The sequence below is a fragment of the Rattus norvegicus genome, chromosome 11 (assembly GCF_021556685.1).
Source record: "Rattus norvegicus strain SHRSP/BbbUtx chromosome 11, alternate assembly SHRSP_T2T, whole genome shotgun sequence".
Lineage (NCBI taxonomy): Eukaryota > Metazoa > Chordata > Mammalia > Rodentia > Muridae > Rattus > Rattus norvegicus.
The window spans coordinates 55,786,608-55,807,126 of NC_141544.1; the positions used below are offsets into that span (position 1 = coordinate 55,786,608).

The 20,519-nt window shown below is 42.6% G+C and overlaps 1 protein-coding gene and 1 long non-coding RNA gene across 15 annotated transcripts in view; one reads left to right on the forward strand and one right to left on the reverse strand.

The window, feature by feature from the left end:
* Positions 1-20,047, forward strand: part of St3gal6 (ST3 beta-galactoside alpha-2,3-sialyltransferase 6) — a 60,821-nt gene extending 40,774 nt beyond the window's left edge. For 4 of the 13 annotated variants that reach the window (NM_001433931.1, NM_001433930.1, NM_207602.3 and 1 more), the window contains 5 exon segments: positions 12,407-12,502; positions 15,536-15,722; positions 15,826-15,963; positions 17,125-17,277; positions 19,065-20,041. In NM_001433931.1, coding sequence (NP_001420860.1) covers positions 12,407-12,502; positions 15,536-15,722; positions 15,826-15,963; positions 17,125-17,277; positions 19,065-19,151 — 661 coding nt within the window. In that variant the 3' untranslated portion in view covers positions 19,152-20,041. 13 annotated transcript variants of the gene reach the window in all.
* On the reverse strand, positions 715-4,931 carry LOC108352323 (uncharacterized). 2 transcript variants are annotated; one of them, XR_015633385.1, is made up of 4 exons: positions 4,774-4,931; positions 2,512-2,598; positions 1,631-1,883; positions 715-1,102 (listed from the first exon to the last, which is right to left on the reverse strand). It is a non-coding gene; the product is annotated as an uncharacterized LOC108352323 (long non-coding RNA). The 2 variants fall into 2 exon arrangements; XR_015633386.1 differs by having other exon boundaries at positions 2,512-2,632.
* Positions 20,048-20,519: the final 472 nt, after the last annotated feature.

Consider the following 20,519-nt stretch of genomic DNA (forward strand, 5'->3'; position numbering starts at 1 on the left):
TCAGCAATATTATCTGGGTTTGGTGGCTGTATATGGGCTGGATCCCCGTGGGGCAGCCTCTGGAGTGTGGATGCTTCAGTCCTTAGAATGGGGAACCAAAATAGTCATAGGAGGAAATATGGAGACAAAAACAGAAGGAAAGGCCATCTAGAGAATCTTTTCTTGTCAAAGTAATCCATTAGGCTTACGTTTACAAAGGTGGGCTTATTTTTAGAGGTTTGATGATAACAATTTAGATTTTGGACAGTGGGTAAGTATGAGTGAAGATGGTCTAGGAAGATCAAGCCCGTGCTTAAGAAGAGTTTTTTAAGAATTTTTAAGAATTTAAGAATTTTTAAGAATTCCCTTCTTGTCTAAACAACAACAACAACAACAACAACAACAACAACAACAACAACAACAAATGGTGCTATCCGGGGAATGTGGGAGGGTGTATTGGATGGAGAAGTGAATGTGGAGATAAAATTTATAGCACAGAGCTGAATGGGAGTGTTGCATTTTATTGAGATCTGTTGGATCTGTGGAAGACAGATTATTGAAGTATGGAATATGTGTGGTCTGCTGGTTTATGCTGTTTGTTACAGTTCATAATTTAAAACCATGCCATCCACTGAGAAGCTTCAATTTTGGTTGTATATCAAGAGTTTTTGTTTGCTTGTTGTTTTTTGTTTTTGTTTTTGTTTTGTTTGTTTGTTGGTTGGTTTTGAGACAGGGTTTCTCTGTGGAACCCCAGCTGACCTGGAACTCACTCTGTAGACCAGGCTGATTTCAAACTCAGAGATCTGCCTGCCTCTGCCTCCTGAGTGCTGGGATAAAAAGGTGTACGCAGCTACCACCCAGAGCATATCAAGTGTTTTACACACACGCACACGCGCGTCTGCGCACACACACACACCCACCCTACCTAGATCACTTTTATATAGCTTTCATTTATAGAGTTCTGATTTGTGAAGATGCTTGTCGTAAGTACTTCTTTAGGTCAGTTTTCTCTTATTATTCAAACAGAGAAAGTAAGACTGGGGAGGCAGACGGCTTGCTATGGCTGGAGAATGCCTGGGCTGGGATGACAACTGAGGTGGCTGTGACTCCAGGGTCCAGATGTCTGAGGGAAGAGCAAACACAAACCTCATAAGGGCTTGCAGCAGGCATCTGAGATGGTCCTGCAAATACAAACTATCACATCTGAGATGATTCTGCTCATGTAAAGAGTCACATTAGAGAGTGCGTGACTGGAAATTCCATTTTTGTCTGCTTGTAATGTTGCCATTAGAGTGTTTTATTCAGTGACTTTCCTAGGATAACTCTGGCAAAGAGAGGTCTTCCGCCATTTGTCTCTGTGCCTTAGCTCCCTGTGTTGTTCTTTCTTACCACCTTGGTCTGGCTCTCCCCACTTTTTCCTCTGCATTGCTACAATACTCCCATACACATCAGCCTGTGCCAGATTCATCCACTAGAACCTTTTCCCTCCATTTTATCCTCTCTGTCCTCTTCCACATTTCAAAAAAAAAAAATATATATATATATATATGTGTATATATATATATATATAGCTTTTTTACCCCCTCTTTCAAATATAAGCTCTGTAAGACTCTATAAGTTTGGTTCAGAGCAATTCATCAAGCAAGCCCACCTCTTTGGTGTATTCCTCTCTTGTGGTGGTTTGAATAGGTTTGGTCCCATAGATGCATGTGTTTGAATGGTTAGCCCACAGGGAATGCTACCATTAGGAGGCGTGGCCTCGTTGCAGGCAGCATGTCACTGTGGGGGTGGGCAGTCTTCTCCTGTTTGCCTGAGGAACAAGATGTAGAACTCTGAGCTCCTCCACAGCCATGCCTGCCTGGATACTGCAATGCTTCCTGCCATGATGATAATGGCTAAGAAATCTGTGAGGGAGAAAAATTGGTTATATTTACAAGTTAGATATCTCTCTCTCTCTCTCCTCTCTGTCTCTCTGTCTGTTTCTGTTTGCATGCATGCACTGTGCAGGGCCGTCCCTGCAGTTCCGTGGTCATCAGGGCCTCTTTGTGTTGGATCCTGCTGTTCCTTAGTAAATTGCTTCCTCCTTAGGGTCCAACATGCAAGCTGGAGTTGCAACCCATCACATATCTCATATTCATTCCTTTCAGAAGAGAGGAAGAATGGGAGAAGGGCGTGCACCATTCCTTGAAGCTTGTCCCCCGCCGTGGTTTTTTGTTTTTTTTTAATGGATATCTCAATAAGTCATAGAAAATGCTTCATTGTACTTAACAATGAGCTAGAGCCAGGGACTCAACAAGGGAGAGCTATATCTCTTGACAGCTCCAACTTTAGCAGCCTCTGCTGGAAGCCTGACCTCTCCCCTAGAGCCCTAGAGCTGCTCAGCCTGTCTCTTCCTTCTCCCTCTGTCAGAATTGATCGTTAAATATTTACTAGCAATCTCTGATGACATAGGGTAAACTCAGGCACCCAGCCATACCTGGCTAGAAAGGTGGTGAGAGGTGTTACCTGTTATCTAGGTTATCGTGTGCTCACCTTTAAAAACAGCAAGTCCTGGGGCTGGTAAGATGGCTCAGGAGATACGGGTGTTTGTTGCCAAGCCTTTCATCCTGGGTTTAAGTCCTGTATCCACATAGTAAAAAGAAACTAGTGCTGTCTGTCAAACAAAGTAAACAAAAATGCAATAACACGTATGTCCTATTTAAGGGACAAAGGAAGCACAGTGATGGTCCTTTTTTAGTAGATTTCCCTGTCATTTCATTGGTCCCCAACTATTTCTGTGCCGTGGAGGATTCTGATGTCAACTAGACTAAATAGCCCCGTAGACCTTCACCAAAGATAGACATCTCAAGGCAATCGCAAGGGACCTTAAAACAAGCCCAAATTCTTTTTTTTATTTTTATTTTTTTATTTTTTCAAGTTTTTGCTGTGATAATTTGTAAATCTTTGGATATATGTCTTTTCAGGCCCTTTGTCCACTTTTAATTGAATTACTTATTTTCTTTTTTTTTTTTTTTTATTAACTTGAGTATTTCTTATTTACATTTCGATTGTTATTCCCTTTCCCAGTTTCCAGGCCAACATCCCCCAGCCCCTCCCCCTCCCCTTCTTTCTGGGTTTCCCCTCCCCATCCTCCCCCCATTACCACCCTGCCCCCAACAATCACGTTCACTGGGGGTTCAGTCTTGGCAGGACCAAGGGCTTCCCCTTCCACTGGTGCTCTTACTAGGATATTCATTGCTACCTATGAGGTTGGAGCCCAGGGTCAGTCCATGTATAGTCTTTGGGTAGTGGCTTAGTCCCTGGAAGCTTTGGTTGGTTGGCATTGTTGTTCATATGGGGTCTCAAGCCCCTTCAAGCTCTTCCAGTTCTTTCTCTGATTCCTTCAACGGGGGTCCTGTTCTCAGTTCAGTGGTTTGCTGCTGGCATTCGCCTCTGTATTTGCTGTATCCTGGCTGTGTCTCTCAGGAGAGATCTACATCCGGCTCCTGTCTGCCTGCACTTCTTTGCTTCATCCATCTTGTCTAATTGGGTACAAGCCCAAATTCTAAGGCGATGACTTCCTTGCTGTCTCTGTCACCTCTTGCCTAGTCTAGCTTAGCCCTGCTCTTCTTGGGTGAGATTTTATCCCTCCCCAGCCAGGAGCAACAGAAAGCCTTGAGGTGGCAGAACTGTAGCTTCCATGGAAAAGGACACAAGCTAGCTCCCCACCCCCATCCATCAGATGAAGAATGCTTTAGTCCTGTGACCTGGTTAGTTATGTAGTAACTGCACATAAATAGCTTTCTAAGGGAAACACCTGTGTTAAGTCAGTTGGCAGCTGAATGGGGGATGGTTTGTAAAAGCTACCTCCCGCTCACCAAAGTCGGACCCATTATGCCAGCTCAACAGAACTGGGTTGGACTGGTTATGAGGCGAGGTGGAGCAGAAGCCCACGGAGAGAAGAGTTAAAAAGAACTGGATGGAAGTGTGTCAGAGGCACTGTGAGCAGGGGGGAGGGTCTGCCGCCCATCCACAGGCCATCGACATCCTGCTGAACAAAGCAGTGTTTACCTCATGGCCTTTAAAGGGGGGGCAGCAACTGAGGGCAAGAGGAAGTTGTAATTCTACATCAACAGATGGGACATTTGTGGGGGAAATCACAGTACAACTACCACCTGTTTTCTCTGTCTCTGGGCAGATGTCGAGAGAAGATAGAAGAGTTGGGACTCCCCAGGCTGGAGGAAAGCGTCCTGTCTAACAAAACAACAGGGAAGACAGTGGAAGACAGTGGTGATTTCTGTATTTCACACAGTAGGAAGACCCTAGATGAGACAGGCCAGATCACCAAGCCAAATTCCTCAAGGCGCTAGGGGAGCATGAGTCCAGAACCTGTCTCCACCACTAATCTCTTGCACATTATGTTAGAGTGTGACTTAAGGAATATAGATTGCTCACGTGTGGTTTTCGACATGCCTATTTCTGGTTCCTCCTATAGGATGACAGCCTATGGATTCCCTGCGTGTAAAGAATACCAGCCCAGGAAGTAAACCCTAGTTGTCTGAATGAATTTTCCTGCATTTAGACCATTCGTTCTCAACCTGTTTTTCATGACTCCCATAAGGGTCAACAATCAGCTGTCCTACAAATTAGACATTTACATTATGATTCGTAACTAGCAAAATTACAGTTATGAAGTAGCAACAAAATAATTTTATAATGCGGAGTCACCATAACATGAAGAAGCATATGAAAGGGTTGCAACATTAGGAAGGTTGAGAATCACTGATTTACACTATATAGCATTTAGTATCTTACCTCACACCTGTTGGAGAGGTGGAAATAGTGGCTCAGTGGTGTTAGCAATCCAGGATGGACTCCCTGTGGTTCTGTTCTCTTAGATAGAAGATGGCTGCAGCTGCTTTAACCTTATAGCATCCAGGTACAAGAGCTGGGGCTCTCCGGTGTCAATGTCTAAGCTGAAAGGAGGGGGCAAATTAACAATATTCCAGGGGTGGAATCTTTCTGAAAGCATCTGACTTATTCCCCTACTATCTGATTGGTCAGGGATGAGTCATGTAGCTGCCACTAGGCCAGTCCTTGTCAGGGATAATGAGCTCACCATTGTACGCTTACAAAGATAGGCTTCTGGGTTATTGGGAACTTGGCCAGTAGGCTCGGTGACAGATTCTTACACCGAAGACAGAGTGGTGTGTTTTGATGTATTATGTTGCCAGTGTGAAAAGACACTGTCTGAACACACCCAGTAAAGAAGACACATTGTAGGTGGATTGCAATAGAGACTACAGTTTGTTTTCTCTGTATTGCATAGGATAGTAAATCTGCGGGGGGCGGTTGGGCTCTGCAGTGGGTAGTGACTCTACGTGGGGGTGGGATTCTGTACGGGGTAGCCATTCTGCCTAGGGTTGTGCCTCTGCACTGTCGTGACTTTTGGTTTTGCCTGGTTGAAGAGAAGCACGCGGTTCATCTCGGGGAAGTAAATCTTAGCCCTGCTGCCTAAGTGACTGCTCGGGTTTTTCTGTTAACAAGTTCAGACATGCTGCAGTTATGCGATTTTTGTGGCTAAGACGATTAGGAGCCTGTGTATTTCCTTACATCCCCCCCCCCCCCCCCGGGTAGAATAACAGAAATAAGCGTCTCCTGCACACACGGAATGTGAGAACCGAACTGATTTTGAAAACACCTGGAAATGAGTAAGCGGTTTAGTCGGGATGATGGGAAACAGTAATGACACCGCTCTTCTAGGGACTCAAATTTCACTGCAGCTATTTTAAGTATGAAGACGGTGTTAGGTAAGCATGATGGAGTTACACAGGCACCAGAGGATTCTGGGAATGATTGCTCAGATTCAAGGAGCCAGGGCAGCCAGATTCTGAAGTCAAGTGGACCATGAAAAGTGGGAAGCATCTGTTCATTTATAGAACATGAGAATTTGTTTGAGAGAAACGAACTCTGAGACGAGTGATGCAGAAAGTGTGTACCATTCTGTACCTGCCTGGACCGTGGTGGCGCTGTGCATAAGATGCTACCAGGAAAGGACCATGCTAGGAGAGCCCCCAATACCCTGTAGCCTATGTGGGCCTCAGACAAATACGTAGGTCTTTGTAGTTCTCTTTCCTTTGAGGGAACGTGGGATCCCAGTTGGCAGGGTTTCCCCTGAGAGGCAAGGAAAGTGACTCCACCAGTGAAGGCCCTTTCTTCCCCCATCTCCCGTAAAGCCAACAAGATCCTACAAGCCATGGACACGGAAGTGTGATGGGGAGTAGCAGCACTCTGTGGAGAGCTAGAGCTAGAGGACTCTGTAGAAGGGATCTGCCTGATTCCTGTATTCCTTGCCCTCCTGGCTATGAGTGCTTATGTCTGTGGGAGGTCTAGGACTTGGACATTGAGGGAAAACCCATGGGAGTGGCATGGCCGATAGTGGCTATCATCAACATACGAGTCTGATAAGGAGGTATGTTCTGGCAATACTATGATTCAGCCAATCGGTGCATGGCGGCATTATGACACTAACCCAGTTTGAGCCAAGTTACCCCTGTCAGGAATCAGTTTCAGAACTAGAGCCTGTGAGCCAGGAATCCTTTTCTGAAACTCCAGCGTAAGTCTCAGGGGCCATGCTGGTAGCCTCCACTCCCAGCAGCCCTTACCCATGTGTGAATTGGATACTCAAGCCTGTAGTCTGGTATTAAATAGGAACGCCAGGCTAGGGTAGAAGCTGGAGTCTTGCACTTTGTCCCTGGATGACTTTCAGTCTTCAGTGTGGGCAGAGGGTAGAGTGATAATTACAGTTACTCCTCCCTAGTCTCTACTCATGCAGTTTCATGGAAAACAGCAGTGGCTTCTAACCTGTCTACTCTGAACCACCCTCTTGATGCCCAGCTTTGCTTAGGACGCTGATGGGGAGATGGCATCCATTTCAGCAGGGTCAGCCTCGGAAAGAACTGACTCTGAGGTTCTGGAGAGGGAACTGTTCTCTGCAGAGGGCATTTATGGGACAGATCTCCTGAGGATAACGGCCATAACACCCTGAAAACAGGGGTTTGAATATCCAGTGGTGGCCTCGCTCTAGCAGTGAAGAGCAGAGAGCTTTAGTATACTGGGATTTCCGTAGTTCATATTGAGGCTTGTTGATACAAGTCTCTGGAGTCAGGTTAATTTCTAAAAATGTAGAGTCATAAAAAGACACCTTCAGAACATATTGTGACATGTAGGGTATCAAAGATGCAAATGTTTGTGGGTGCTTTTTACTGGCCAGTGCCCTCTATCTTTTAGCCCCCAAAGTCCTGACATGTAAAAGTAACTTTTTTTCCCCCATTTCTTATTGGACATTTGATGTATTTATATTCCAAATGTTTTTATCTTCTTTCCCAGTCTCCAACTCTCCCAACTTCCCTCCCAATGCATCTATGAGGATGTCCCCCCAACCCACCCACTCCAACCTCAACATCCTGGCATTCTCCTACACTGCAGAAACAGGCCTTCACAGGACCAAGGGCTTCTCCTCCTATTGATGTCAGACAATGCCATCCTCTGCTACATATGTGGCTAGAGCCAAGGGTCCCTCCATGTGTACTCTTCAGTTGGTGGTTTAGTCCCTGGGAGCTCTGTGGGGTCTGGTTGGTTGATATTGTTATTCTTCCTAGGGGTTTGCAAACTCCTTCAGCTCCTTCAGTTCTTTCTCTAACTCCTTCTTTGGGGTCCCCATGCTAAGTGTGATGCTTAGCTGCAAGCATCCTCATCTGTACCAGTAAGGCTCTGGCAGAGGCTCTCAGGAGACATCCATATCAGGCTTATGTCAGGAAGCGCTTCTTGGCATCAGCAATAGCGACTGGGTTTGGTAGCTGCATATGGGATGGATCCCTAGGTGGGGCAGTCTCTGAATGGTCTTTTCTTCAGTCTCTGCTCCACTCATTGTCCCTGTATTTCCTCCTGTGAGTATTTTCTTCCCTCTTCTAAGAAGGACTGAAGCATCCACATTTTGGTCTTCCTTCTTCTTGAGCTTCATTGTCTATGACTTGTATCTTAGTTATTCAGAGCTTTTGGGCTGATATCCACTTATCGGTGAGTACATATTTGTATTCTTTTGTGACTAGGTTACTTCACTCAGGATGATATTTTCTACTTCCATTCATTTGCCTAAGAATTTCATGAAGTTATTGTTTTTGATAGCTGAGTAGTATTCCATTGTATAGATGTACCACATTTCCTGAATCCATTCCTCTGTTGAAGAGAATCTGGGTTCTTTCCAGCTTCTGGCTGTTATAAATAAGACTGCTACGAACATAGTGAAACATGTGTCCTTGTTGTATGTTAGAGCATCATTTGGGTGTATGCCCAGGAGAGGTATAGCTGGGTCCTCAGGTAGTGCAATGTCCAATTTTCTGAGGAACCTCCAGATTGATTTCCAGAATGGTTGTACCAGCTTGCAATCCCACCAACAACAGAGGAGTGTTCTTCTTTCTCCACATCCTTGCCACCATCTGCTGTCACCTGAGATTTTTATCTTAGCTATTCTGACTGGTGTGAGGTGGAATCTCAGTTGTTTTGATTAGCATTTCCTTGATGACTAAAGATGTTGAACATTTCTTTAAGTACTTCTCAGCCATTTGATATTCCTCAGCTGTGAATTCTTTGTTTAGCACCGTACCCCATTTTTTAATTGGATTATTTGGTTTTCTGGAGTCTACCTTCTTTAGTTTTCAGATGTAGGATTGGTAAAGATCTTTTCCTAATCTGTTGGTTGCTGTTTTGCCCTATTGACAGTGTCTTTTGCCTTACAGAAGTTTTGCAATTTTATGAAGTCCCATTTGTTGATTCTTGATCTTAGAGCATAAGCCATGGGTATTCTGTTCAGGAAATTTTACCCTGTGCCTTTGTGTTTGAGGGTCTTCCCCACTTTCACTTCTATTAGTTTCAGTGTATCTGGTTTTATGTGGAGGTCCTTAATGCACTTGGACTTGAGCTTTGTACAGAGCAATAAGAATGGATCAATTTGCATTCTTCTACATGCTGACCTCCAGTTGAACCAGCACCATTTGTTAAAAATGCTCTTTTTGCCACTGGATGGTTTTAGCTAAAGGAGCTATGGTCACTTGTCAAAAATCAAGTGACCATAGATGTGTGGGTTCTTCAATTCTATTTCATTGGTCTACCTGCCTGTCTCTGTACCAATACCATGTACCATGCAATTATTCTGTAATACAGCTTGAGGTCAGGGATAGTGATTCTCTCAGAAGTTCTTTTATTGTTGAGAATAGTTTTCGCTATCCTGTTTTGTTTTTTTTGTTTTTTTTTTGTTTTGTTTTTTTTTTTTGTTTTTTTTTGTTTTTTTTTTGTTATTCCAGGTGAATTTACAAATTGCCCTTTCTAATTCTATGAAGAATTGAGTTGGAATTTTGATGAGGATTGCATTGAATCTGTAGATTGCTTTTAGCAAGATGGCCATTTTTACCATATTAATCCTGTCAATCCATGAGCATGGGAGATCTTTCTGTCTCCTGAGATTGTCTTCAATTTCTTTCTTCAGAGACTTGAAGTTCTCCTCATACAGGTTTTTCACTTGCTTGGTTAGAGTCATACCAAGTTATTTTATATTATTTGGGACTATTTTGAAGGGTGTCATTTCCTTAATTTCTTTCTCAGCCTGTTTATCTTTTGAGTAGAGGAACGCTCCTGATTTGTTTGAGTTAATTTTATATCCAGCCACTTTGCTGAAGTTGTTTATCAGGTTTAGGAGTTCTCTGGTGGAATTTTTGGGGTCACTTAAATATACTATCATATCATCTGCAAATAGTGATATTTTAATTTCTTCCTTTCTAATTTTTATCCCTTTGACCTATTTTTGTTGTCTAATTGCTCTGGATAGGACTTCAAGTACTATATTGAATAGGGAGGGAGAGAGTGCATGACCTTGTTTAGAGATTTTAGTGGGATTGCTTCAAATTTCTCTCCATTTAGTTTGATATTGGCTACTGCTTTGCTGTATATTGCTTTTACTATGGATTCCTGATCTTTCCAAGACTTATCATGAATTTTGTCAAGTGCTTTCTCAACATCTAATGAGATGATCATGTGGTTTCTTTGTTTAAGTTTGTTTACATAGTGGATTACGTTGATGTATTTCCTTCCATATATTGAACCATCCCTGCATCCCTTGGATGAAGCCTACTTGATTATGATGAATGATTATTTTTGATGTGTTCTTGGATTCTGTTTGTGAGAATCTTGAGTATTTTTGCATCGATATTCATAAGGGAAATTGGTCTGAAGTTCTTTTTCTTTGTTTGACCTTTATTTGGTTTAGGTTTAAGCATAATTGTGGCTTCAAAGAATGAATTGCGTAGTGTTCCTTCTGTTTCTATTTTGTGGAATAGTTTGAAGAGTATTGGTATAAGGTCTTCTTTGAAGGTCTGATAGAGTTCTGCACTAAACCCTTCTGGTCCTGGGCTTTTTTTAGTTGGGAGATTTTTAATGACTGCTTCTACTTCTTTAGGTGTTATGGGACTGTTTAGATGGTTTTTCTGGTCCTGACAGCCTTACTGCTGATTAAGCTCACCCTTTATAGCTCTTTCTGAACTCTGGCTGGCTGGTTCAGTTCTGCTGTTCTGGCTCAAACTTCTCTACAAACTGATTCAAACTGGCTTCTCTTGGCTTCTTACTGAATTGGTCTTCTTAGAAATACTTCTTATGAATTCCCCAATCCGAACTTCACTGCATTGCCCGAACACAACTGAACTGCATAAACTCAACTGCTCTCCACTCCTGACTCACTCTGCGCTGCCCTTAAGTAGCCTCTCTTTTCTGTTTGTTCTCATGAGAGTTGGGAGTATGCTACCTCTGACTTATTTTATCAGATCTTTCTCTGATTCATCACTTTGTCTGCCCCTCAATTAAATATCACTTTCCAACATGGCTGCTTCCTTCTATACACTAATTTTTCCTTTATTGTTTGGGTACTAAGGGCATGTTTGTATTCTGACCAGAGGGATTAAAGGTGTATCATTCCAGTTGGATCACATATTCCTAGAAGGTCTTTGGATGTGATCCCTTGCCAGTACAGCCATGTTGCATGATAAAAATTCCTCTACACTGATACCCGTAAATTATTACTTCTTGTTTTTATTTGGTAACATAGATACTGATGTAAACAGAACTGATACATAACTGGAGCTAAAAGACTCCAGTTAAAGTGCTTTTTAAGAGTGTTTGAGGCGAGGAGCTGGTGAGGTAGCTTAGTGGGTAAAAATGCTTGTACCAGTTTTTGGGACCAGTGTTCAATCGCCAGCACTCACATGATGGAAAGGGAAAACCAACTCCCATTAATTATCCTGTAATCACCACATTTGTCTCACACACACACACACACACACACACACACACACACACACACACACTCACAGAGAGAGAGAGATTATAAATGTAATTAAAATGGGTAAGGAATTTATATTTTTAATAGAGCTTTTGTAATATTAGTGCTAAAACATAAACTAGTTAACTGAAATGCATGCTCTGCAAAAAGGGTAAACTCTAGTACAGAACACAGCCATCATCTCTTAACCCAGTCGGGTTCTTTTAAATGCTCCCCACTTCTACATTCTCTGGGTTTAAATATTAGGCAGCATTTGTACAGTTTTGTTACACATTTTAAAGTCTTAAAAGTTTTGAGGTTGACTGGTCTGCTGATGTCTTAAGGAACAGGTTCGCCTTTAGACTTTTCTTGCTTCAAGGACTAGGAAGGGACCCTTCGCAGTCTACACCCTGTCTCCTAGAGAAGGATCCTTAATTCTAGGTCTAGGCAATGCTGTTCCACCTCAGGGGTTGACTCTGGCCTGCAACAGGAAGTCCCCTTTGTGCTCCCCTTAAAGTATTTTCAGATGCACAGTGAGCACGATATTTGGGTGAAACAACCAGTCTATGTTTAAGAAATTGAAGTGAGCCCAGGCAGAGTAAAGGGAGCTGCCCTCCTTTTACCACATTCCAAGGTGGCCATTTCTACACTCGTGTAGGAATGGGAACAGTGGTTTAAAGCCTAGCTAGCCGTGCAATATGACTTATGCTTATACACGCACGCTCATACTGACAGAACACCTTGGCATTCTGAAAGTTTGAAACCCAATGGTAGTCCCACCGGTTTGGAGTTTGGACTTTGAATGCTACATATTTTTTTTTTCTTCCTAAGAATTTACTTCTTTGTTTGTTTATCAGGAAATAACCAGGCTTCTTCTTCTAAACTGGTAATTTTAAGGATCGCAGAAGGGAATGTACACATTGTGTTTCTTGAATCTCTGGGCCGAAGGCACAGTTGGCTCATTCTCCACTTGCATGACAAGTGAAATTTGACTTGGTTCCAGAAAGCAGGAACTGGTCCCTCAAATCACCCCAGTTTGTAAATGCAATGACTCAGTCTTTGACTTGTCTGTTTGCCCATCAGAGTGCCATGTAAAAGGTGTGTGGTGGTTGGTAATGGAGGAGTGTTGAAGAATAAGACGTTGGGAGCAAAAATCGACTCCTATGATGTAATAATAAGGTAAGTATCTGTCCTGTTCACTAACCCAGAATTGCCTGAAGAGAATGCAGTTTCCTGCTTCAGGGTAGCTGTGTTTAAAGATTAGTTGACCATTAATGCACCTGGATTATACAGCTTTCCGCTTTGGTTGCTGGCTATAGTAAACTAGGTTTCAGATCACTGATTTAGCAAATATTTAATAAGTCCGCTTGATATGCCAGGGACAAATCTAGGCACAGGGGATATCGGCGCACGATAAGAGTGTGCTTGTACCCTGCAGTGTTGTTTACATCCTGAAAGAAATGGGAAAAGCAGTAATCAAATATATAAGAAGATAGTATAAGGCAGACAAGTAAAAGAGATGATAAAGAAGCACCAAGTGACTACATGGGAAAGGGTTACCATTTAGAGGTGAAATCTCAGCTAGACCAAAGGACACATATAGGACTAGCTATATGAAGACAGTAGAGGAGCTGCTCAGAGAGATGTATTGCAGGTCCTCAGAAGGCTTTTATCCTCAGTTGTGAGTTTGTGATAAATCCATGCTCAGGAGAGTTGTCTAACCAGAAGCCGCTGAGGTGAGCCAAGAACATGCTATGTGGAGATTTTAAGGTTTGAAGATTACATTTTAATTTTAAGGACATTAGGAGCTTTAGAAGCCTTTTAGATAGGATCATAATGAAATACGGTTATTTCTTGAAAGCATTCTGGCTGCAGCAGACAATGGTGCATGAGGAAAAAGGCAGGGAATAAGGCATCAAGGCTCGTTGCTATATTTGGGCAGCAGATGCTTGGACAGAATTGGGGAAATAGGCAGACTGGAGCTAGGTTACAGAGGGGTGTCAGCATTCGCTGCTTTGTGAGATGTGGTGAAATACTCCAAATAAAGGATGCAAAGGCATCTCTGGCTGTCTCCAGCTCTGTCCATTGGCTAGAGAGTTGCAGAGTCATTTAGCAAGTTTGAGAGAGATACAGATTTAGGCTTGGGTTCAGAGGTACATAAAAATTCCTACATCAATCTGTTAGCTTTGAGATGTTTTTGAGGTATGTGGTAGGTAAGTGGATGGTCACATAAAGGGGTTACACTTTTCAATAGTGAGCGACCTATGAGCTGTATTTCAACCAACCAAGGGTTTGGGGAGATTCCCCAGGGAGAAACACAGGAGATGGCTTCATACTGAGGTTTGGAGCTCTTAAGACAGAGGTTGAACAAAAAGCCAAGAGTGATCCACCAGTGATGCATCTCCAGTTGTCCAGGAGAGGGCTGTATGTTTCAGAAGAGTAGTCCAGGGGGTGGTAATGATGATGAAAAGTTGTGCAAAAGCAGAAGGGGGAGGAGGGCAGCGGGATTGCCAAGTGATGGTCACTGTCACCCTGGACAAAAACTGGAGGCGGGATATATGGCAAGAAGCCCAACTACAATGAACTGAGAAGAGAATGACAGATCAGGAGCAGGAGAAACCTGCATAGGCAGTTGAGGACCGTCCCGAGCAGTTGAAAAGGAGCCGGGCCTTGGAGATGGTTACAGAATAAAAAGGCATATGGTTAAAGTAGTTGAGATAAATAGTGAGCCTGGTAAGATGGAGAAGGGGTCATAGGATCAAGAGCTCAAGGGTGATTCATTTTCTGTAATAACGGTAACTGTGGCTACAGCTACCAACAGTGTGTGATACATAGTGTAGGGGAAATATCTTTCCTAGCTCTATTGTCTGAATGGAAAGGAGGAGGTAAAGCTCTTATCTGGGTAATACTCTCCCTCCCTCCCTCCTCCCCTCTCCCTCTGCTTCTTTCCCCCTCTCTTCTTTTCTTTCCCCTCCCATCTTCTCTCCCTTTCCACTCTCCCTACCCCCGTGTATATTGGTAGTGGCTTTAAGCAGCCACTGTGGCCACACACTGGGAAGCCTGGCAGTGCCTCTGGAGGTTTTCTGAGTTACAAGCTGATTTCTGCATAGCAAGATATCTTACTTTCTCTTTATTACCCAGTTTGAAGAAGTTGTGGTAATTTATAAAACAATTAGAATCATCCCTTTTCCCACTTATAGATGTTTAACTCAGACAATTTTTAGAAGTTTGGCCAGTCATTGTACGGAAACACCATGGGTACATTTTGAAAGCCACCCCAAGTGTCTTGTATTATTCAGAGTTGGTAGCAAAAGGGTAAAACAATATTTATCCTCCTAGGGGAACATTGTTTAAAAAACAAAACATTTTTTAATAGAATGCCTTTGTGGTGTATGCTCAGTGAGTGTTTAACGTTGGCTTTGAACAGACAGTGATCCAGCAGCAGATCTTTTGTAGTGTTTTTTAGTTCTGTAGCAAAAGGCATTCCTCTAATTGTGCCGAGCGTGATATAGAATTTTCATGGGGTTAATTTCAGAATATTTAAAAAAAAGGCAAGGATTTACTTTTATGAGTGTTTGCCTGCATGTGTGTAAATACATGTGTGCCTGGTACTCTGGAGACCAGGAGGAGGCACTGGATCCCTTAGAACTAGAGTTAGGGATAGTTGTGAACCAGCATGTGGGTGCTGGGAACTGAACTTGAGTTCTCTGGAAGAACAGCAAATGCTCTTAACCACCGAGTCATCTTTCCAGCCTGGAACACAATTTCAGTGCGTCTTCACTCTAACTCAAATTTGACTCTTCATGCCTATCAGTCATGTGGGTACACATCCACGTAGTGTAGGCTGGCATAGCCTGTAGGCACAGAACTCTCTCAAGAACTCAAGGCCATTAAGTTGTAAGTCCAAAGTAGCTATGTGTGGTTATCCACTGAGGTCTCTTTCTAATTTCAATTGTGTGGTTCTATACTCTCATTTCTTTCCATCGTGTGCAGGTCAGACTGAATGACCGATGTCATAATTAGTATTTGAATACAGATGACTGTCTCGTGAGAAGGAATGGTTTCCCTTGTCATTCCTGTAAACTATTAATCCATTGTGTTGGGGTTCCAGAGTGCGGGAGTGTCTGACACTTGTCCAGTTCCGAAGCCTTGGAGCTTGATGAAACAGCTTGCACTCCACTCATCCTGTATATGCTGTCTTACTACCCACAGAATGAATAACGGTCCTGTTTTAGGCCATGAAGAGGAAGTTGGGAAAAGGACAACCTTCAGGCTTTTCTATCCAGAGTCTGTCTTTTCAGACCCCAGTCACTATGATCCCAATACTACCGCGGTTCTCGTTGTCTTTAAACCACAGGATTTAAGGTGGCTGATGGAAATACTGATAGGTAAAAAAATAGTAAGTTGGCAAACCTATTTAGGTTCAGTTTATGTTCAATATTTTTTCCCCTTTAAAGTAAAATACATTCACAATATCCCATTTTCTTTGTCCTTTATTTCAGAATACTGATGGGTTTTGGAAGAAACCGGCCTTAAAACTGATCTATAAACAATACCAAATCAGAATATTAGATCCATATATTATCAGAGAAGCAGCTTTTCAACTGCTTCGTTTTCCCAGAGTATTTCCCAAAGATCAGGTATGTATATATCATCACGTGGTTTCAAACTAAACATCCAGCCAAGGGCGTAGAGGGACATGAGAACTTTCAGAAAGTCTCAAGATCCATGGCTCAGATGGTATTTTCTTAGGACTACAGATGTGTTCATGAAATTGGATACCAAATGGATATGATCTGATGTTTTTCAGGTTGCAAGAAAATGTCATTAAGGGAGAAGTGTGTGTTTTGGGTTTCTTTTGTCTTTACACATACAGCCTTCAGACTCTTTTTTTTTTTTCTGAATGGCCAATAGTTAATTTCTTACAAACTCATCTTCAGTGTTGTACAGCAAGACCTTTCTGACTAGTGGGCTGGTCAGCAGCCTTGTGCACAGAATAGCTACAGGTAAAGGATGTAGCTTTTAAGAGTGATAAGAATTGTCTCAAGCACATTGGAGTCAACACAAAATACCAGAGGTATACACTTATCAGGAAGCAATTCCCCCCATCGCTCCCCACCCCCCATTTTTCCACACAGAGTTTCTCTGTATAGCCCTGGGTCAGGAAGCAATCCCTCTCCCCAATTCCCCATTTTTCAATTCAGGATTTCTCTGTTTAGCCCTGGCTGCCCTGGAACTCACTTTATAGATCAGGCTGGCCTCAAACTTAAGAGATCTGCCTTGCTCTGCCTCCCAGCGCAGTAAGTGACTCTTAGCTCAGTGCTAGAAGTTCCTGCAGGTGCTGGGGATGACACACCATTGTGGGAGTGTGTAAGAATGTGTAAGAATCTCAAAGTCTGGACAAGGGAGAGAAACAGTGTTGATCATGAGTGCACAAATCAGGGAACAGACCCTCCTGACGTTTTGTTGATATTCTGGATTCCCCAAAGGTTTTATCTTTTCCAGAGGAGCTAGACTCCAGATGCTTCATCTTTGTTCAAACACAGCAAGATACTCTTTACAGCTGCCCTCGGAGCTAAAATGGCAGCTTGATTTCATTCTACAGACTCTCCAAGATCTCTGTCATAGCAAATGCCCTTTTCAGAGGAAATGTGTTCTCTCTGGGGCTTGAGTCTTCCGACATAATGATAGCTGAAACTGTCCCTTTATGTTTTGAGATCTGTTTTGATCAGACCAGGGCAGCCAACAGTTCAGGGAGAAGGCAGCTTCTTTGTATTTCTAAGTTTCTGATTTCTCCTTAGAAACCCAAGCACCCCACGACGGGAATTATCGCTCTCACCTTGGCGTTTCACATATGCAGTGAAGTGCACCTTGCTGGTTTTAAGTACAACTTTTACACACCAGACAGTCCTTTACACTACTATGGGAATGCCACCATGTCTTTGATGAAGAAGGTAATTTCCTTTATTTTGACTGTTTAAAAAAAAAAAAAGCCCTGACTTTAAAAATGTAAATGTTTGTAGGTGCGTACATGTGTGGGTGTCTCTGGAGGTCAGAGGTCAAGGTTAAGTGTCACTGCTCATCTTGTTTCCTTAAGTCTCTCACTGGTGCAGAATTTACTGCGGTGTAGGTTGTCTGGCCAGCCAATCAGAGATCAGTCTGTTGCCACCAATCCAGTGCTGGGATCACAAGTGTGATCAAAGTCCCTACCCCTAGCATTTCACACATGTGCTGGAAGTAGAACTCAGGTACCTGCAAGCACTTTACCACCTGAGTTTTGTCTCCAGCTGCCTGCGTTTCCTTTTCATACTCTTGAGCTCCCAGAGGCTGAAAGTAGGATTTGGGTCTCGTGGTCATTTTCCTGTCGCAGTAGGCTCTAAATTGCGGCTCTCGGGTTCTTTGGAGAGCTTCATGGTATCTGCTGTTTCACCAAACCCCCAACAGGGACTGAGTCTTATTTTAGATTTTCTTTCTTTTTTAAACAGTATTTAAATATATTCAACCGGTGTGTCTGAGGCACATGAACCCACAAAATCATCACTATGGTCATAGTAATTATGCTCACACTTTAGTTAGGTAGACGAGGTGGTCTAGAAGCATGTTAACTCTATAAGACTTCACCTAGACAGTGACTCTTTACCAGGTCATGGTCCCCTTGGTCCAACATTGTTACTGCCGGACTTGATCCTGAGGGTCAAGTTCTGAATGAGAAGGAATATCCTAGGTTTGGAATTCTTAGATTAATTATACATCACAAGTGACACAAACATGTTTTGTTTAAAACATGTGAAATGAGTAATTTGCTATAAAAGTGTCAGTCAATGGCTCATGAAATCAGTCCTGTTGAATAATCCCAGAATACCTCAGAGCTGGGGAAGTGATATTCATGTTGGACTTTACTGCTATCTTTTGTTCCTCTAACAGGAGACCAAATTTTTAAGCCTGGAATAAATTTTGAGTTTTTCTCTCGCCCCTAGTTTCTTACAGCAGTTACAGAATATTGAGACAAGAACAGAATACAGAAGCAGCTTCCTGGGGATATCAATAGACACGTTTTGATGTTTTAGTTGTGGGGCTAGTAACTGCACTAATGGGGTATACCACACTAGGCAAGTAGTCAGCCATTAGGCTAAACACCTGGAGCAGAGTTATTAGTACTTTTGCAGGGTTAAGAACTGAACTCAGGGACTCATGAAGGCTAAGCAAATAGTCTACCATTGAGCTAACATCTTAGATCTTTTGAAAAATGTCTTCTAGGATCTTCCCTGTAATCCAGGTTGTCCTCTACTTATGATCCTCCCGAGTCCCCACCCTGTGACACAGCTGGAAGGATAAGCATTGGAAAACCATGGCAGGCTCAGAAGTGTTGTTTTAAAGGTGGAGGCAGGAGGATCTGGAGTTTAACGTCCTATTACACAGAGGTGTGAGCGACCTGGGCTAAAAGAAATCCTGATAGAAACCCACCAACCTAGGTTTTATGGGCTCTTATCTCCAGGCCAACTTTTGAAACCCAGTTCCAGGTGCTATCTGACTTAAATTTTTAGTCTCTGAACAACTCAGATGGAAAGTGATATTTGGGGACACTCTCGAGCAAAAACGAGCAAGCAGGGTCCATGTAACTTGTCACTAACATCTGCGCTTATTATGGGAAATTTGTACCATGCAGAGTATTAGAGTATCTTACTTTGATAATGTCTGGAGAGTAGGATCGATGACAAAACTATTTCATTTTCTTTTTCAGAATGCGTATCACAATCTGACTGCAGAACAGCTCTTTCTAAAGAACCTTATAAAGAAAAAAATGGTGATCAACTTGACTCAAAATTGACCGTATAGACTCAAAAGACGACGCTAAACAGTATTAGTTTTATTTTTGTACTGCAAATTTTAGTTTATTTTTAAATATATTGAATGAACTTATCAAATAATTGTGTATATTAGGTCTGTTGCTGCCTGGTGATTTGTAACCATCAGCTACATTTCTGTGAATATATTTATGAAAAACTAAGATTTTTAGTTAAGATATCAGGGAAATATGTAATGATCATGTTTTGATCATGTTGTTTTTAAATATGATCTTTAGTGTTCTGAGGGGTTTTAAAATACCTTTTCAAAGTTTCTTCATCTTAAGAGTTCTAGGCGATTTAACTGACTTCACTTATTCTGACAGTCACATATCATTTTGAGATGCTTATTAAGATTGGTTACTCCCAGGCATGTGACAGGAACCAGGGGCAGGAAACCAGAATTGCCTGGTTGTGGAAGTCCATGGTATCCATAGCGGTTTAATTAAGTTTCCTCTGCAATTAATTAAAGCAGTAATAATTTCCTGTTAGGGAGTAAAGGTAGCCTTGTCCATGTTAGAAAAGCACTCTCACACGATGCATCCTGAGACTTTGGTGTGGGGAAGCAGGTTCTTACTATGTAGCCCATGCAGGCCTTGAACTTGTCTTCTTGCCTCAGCTTTCCAAGTTCTGGGATTACAGCCATGTGCCATTGCACCCTACAGCATCGTTTCTTAAAATTAAGAAGTTTTTTTTTTAAGACAGGGTCTATATAGCTCTGGATGGCCTAGAAACTCCAATGTAGTCTAGGTTGGATTTGAACTCAGAGGTGAGCCTTTCTGTTGGATGAAGGGTGTGTGTCAGTGTTAACTGTTCAAGAAAACTTAAATGTTTATTTGAAGAAAATTAGAACAGTAAAACAATGCAAATAAAACCTTAAGATTTTTTTTTTGTTTATTTGCAAGGGAAAATGTCATATTTCGCATGATTAAATTTTGCCTTCAGTGAAACATTCAGTAGGTCATTCAGGTACATGAGAGAAAAGTCTGATGAAACGTAAACAAACGGTAGCTTGTGAGGCAAAGTTCCACCTTTCGACCTTTAGTACACACAACCAAAGGCTACTGGGGGTAGAATGGGAGGAGGAGAGTGAACAGGAAGTGTTACTGGAACTGCTGGTGTTACTGGCCTCCTCCCTAAAGAGTATAGAATGAAATGTCAGAATCAATGAGATACTGAAGCCGGCTTGTAGGTAGGAGGGATTGGAGGGTAGCTCATGCTGTCAGTGTTCAGCTACCTCACTGGAGGGGCAAGGGGCGCTGGTACTAGCTGACTACATGCCTATGGGTGTTTCCCCCTTACTCCATGGCCACACAGAGCTGGGCTGCCCAGACTCACTTCCATAATAAGGC